At 41.8% G+C, this 2,544-nt stretch overlaps 1 protein-coding gene across 1 annotated transcript; it reads left to right on the top strand.

Annotated features, from left to right (window-relative positions):
• Positions 1-518: 518 nt before the first annotated feature.
• On the top strand, positions 519-1,206 carry C922_03040 (hypothetical protein; the record flags this gene model as incomplete). Its single annotated transcript, XM_008818632.1, has 2 exons — positions 519-730; positions 912-1,206. The coding sequence occupies 2 exons, from the start codon at positions 519-521 to the stop codon at positions 1,204-1,206; spliced, it is 507 nt and encodes a 168-aa protein (XP_008816854.1).
• Positions 1,207-2,544: the final 1,338 nt, after the last annotated feature.

The following is a 2,544-nucleotide window of genomic DNA, read 5'->3' as shown; positions in this document are numbered from 1 at the left end:
TTCATAACCCCTTTTATGTTTAACCAAGTATAAAAGTATACGATGCCTAAATTCCTTTAATAGAATAAGAACATATCCTATGAACAAGTCTAATAGACCCGTAGAGTTATGAAGTTCCTCTGAGAAATAAGAGAAAGTCAATAACTACACAATCATTTTGGCAGTGAAATGGTCTTTATATCAGTCTTAGGTGTAATGATATATGGATCTCTAAGGCATAATCCAAGACATCTCTCCCTTAATAATGAGTCTAATAGTTTTATAAAGGTATTGTGTGTTATTGCACCTGACTAATTAAGAGAGATGTCCAGAAATATTGGTAAGTTATTGTGGAGATCTATTGAATGGACAACCAGCTCCTTATCTTTCCGTATTTTATCATAATATATATTTAACCCCCAGATCGCGGAAGAATAACTGTTTGAATAACTGGATACGGGATATTGTGGCTTAGATGCTATTTTCTTTGCTATAAGGAATATCATGAGAGATAATATAGGCCGACTTATCGTGACCTCATGAAAACGAAGAAAAAGGGAGAAGATGAAGTAGGAAGGAGGCTTAAAGTAGTGGTTAAGAATTTACTGATAACAGCTAATGTATATTATGAGAACAAAGGACGCAAAACATGGAACGACGGAAGAAAAGAGGAGGAGCGAAGGAAAATATGGCAATTGCGGCCTAAGGAGATAGATGAAGAAATAAGGGCCATTAAGGGGGGGGCAAGAATGTGAAGCAGAAAAGGACGTGAAGAAACAGGACAGCACCAGTAACGCCCGATACCGGGGCAGGCAGGAAGGAGGAGGGCTAGGCTCCCAAGCACAAGTAATGGGACCTATAAAGAAGGGAGCCGTATAAACCTGGGAATCAAAGCAGGAGCTTTAGGAGAATGACTATACAGTAGTTAATAGAAAGACAAAGCAGAAGAACACGGAACCAAGAGGCGCCAAGAAGGGGGGAACAATAGAACATAAGAATAACCAAAAGAATCCGAATTATAGCGAAAAGTATTCCTCTAGAGCAATAAAAGATATCAGGAATATACAACACTACCTTATCCCTAACGCTGCCAATGAGGGGAAAGCCAAGTTGATATGGCAGAAGATCCAGGCAGCTGAAGTGGAAGGGGAAGAATTAATCGTACCAAAGCAGGAGTGGGAAAAAATGGAAGTATCACGAAATACAAAACACCAAAACGAGGGATAAAAACTCTCCTAGTTAAAATTATATATTATTAAAAGCATGAAAACCAAATCTAGAACCCGGGCAGGTACAGATAAATATACCGTAAAGGAGATAGTAGTATATATAACAAGAGGGAGTAAGAGAGAGGAAACAGGGGCAAGTGTGTCATGAATAGGAGTGAGTATATTGAAAACAAACAAGAAACGACAAATCCGTAAGGAATATAAGAAGTACCTATGGAGGATAAGAATCCTACGGAAAAATATCTACCGAAATTAACCCACCAACTGATAAAGCCAACCTTAAGAGAGACTGCAATGACCCTGAGGAAGTGATATAAAACTATATGTAGATAGGGACAGGAGACGCAGAACGGCAGAAACAGTAATTCACTCGAGTAAGAAGAAAAGGAGCAAAAATATAAGATAGCGGCTAAACGTGGACAGGGAGCCCCATCACAATAGGAATACCAAATCAAAGGGAACACACAGTAACAAGTGAGACGGGTTAACAAGTGGGAACAGGGGCGCGAAAGGGGCGAATAGGAGCCAGGGAGGTAGTGAGAAGACGAATAAATAGTAAGCATAATACAGGACGCCACGCCTTAATAAAAGGCATATCAAAACGAGGCTGCACAGGAAGACGGCAGGCGTGAACAGCTAGGGCAGGAAACCACGAGATCTCTAAGGATACAGGAGCCGGAAGAATGAAGAATAATAAGTTAGCAGGGAAGAACAGCAGGAAACCGCTGAGTCGAGAAGTACAGAGGAGGATCTGACCAAGGGTGGTTAAAAAAGGACAGTAAGAATACCCTGGAATCACATAGCGTATAAGATACGAGTACAAGTAAAGGAGGAAACCGGAAACCCCCCAAAGCCAAGAAAGGGGGCGAAGTTATTTAAGAAAAAGTACCTATGAAGAAACGAAGGTTGAAATCGAACTCCTTGAAGGATATGATGAATAAGGATAACCAAGGAACAAAGAAAAATAAGCGCCACAGTCAAGAGTTAAGCAGCCCCAGGAGAATGATCTGGGCAGGTACAGGAATCCGGGCGCTCTAAGGGTAGAAGAATGGACGGGAGCAAGTATGGACAGATTATGGAAAGGGCAGTGCCTTGAAAAATACCAGTGACAAGAAAAAGCAGTAAATACAACAAGAGAGCATTCATGCACTCCCCCCCAGACGGGAGGGAATAAGTTATGAAGGGAAGAGCCAGATGGAAAGTCTTGCCGGAGGAGTGGGGGGGGGCATCCCTGACTGAACAGGAATAACTTAAAAAAGACGAGGAGGTAAGCCGCAGGGGGGCAAATCAGGAATTTAACCATCACTGGCGAAGGAAAGTAGAAGGCCTAGGCGAG

This window comes from Plasmodium inui, assembly GCF_000524495.1.
Source record: "Plasmodium inui San Antonio 1 unplaced genomic scaffold supercont1.12, whole genome shotgun sequence".
NCBI classification, from domain to species: Eukaryota; Apicomplexa; class Aconoidasida; order Haemosporida; family Plasmodiidae; genus Plasmodium; species Plasmodium inui.
Note: the sequence above shows the minus strand (reverse complement) of the source record. Positions and strands in the feature narration are given on the sequence as shown.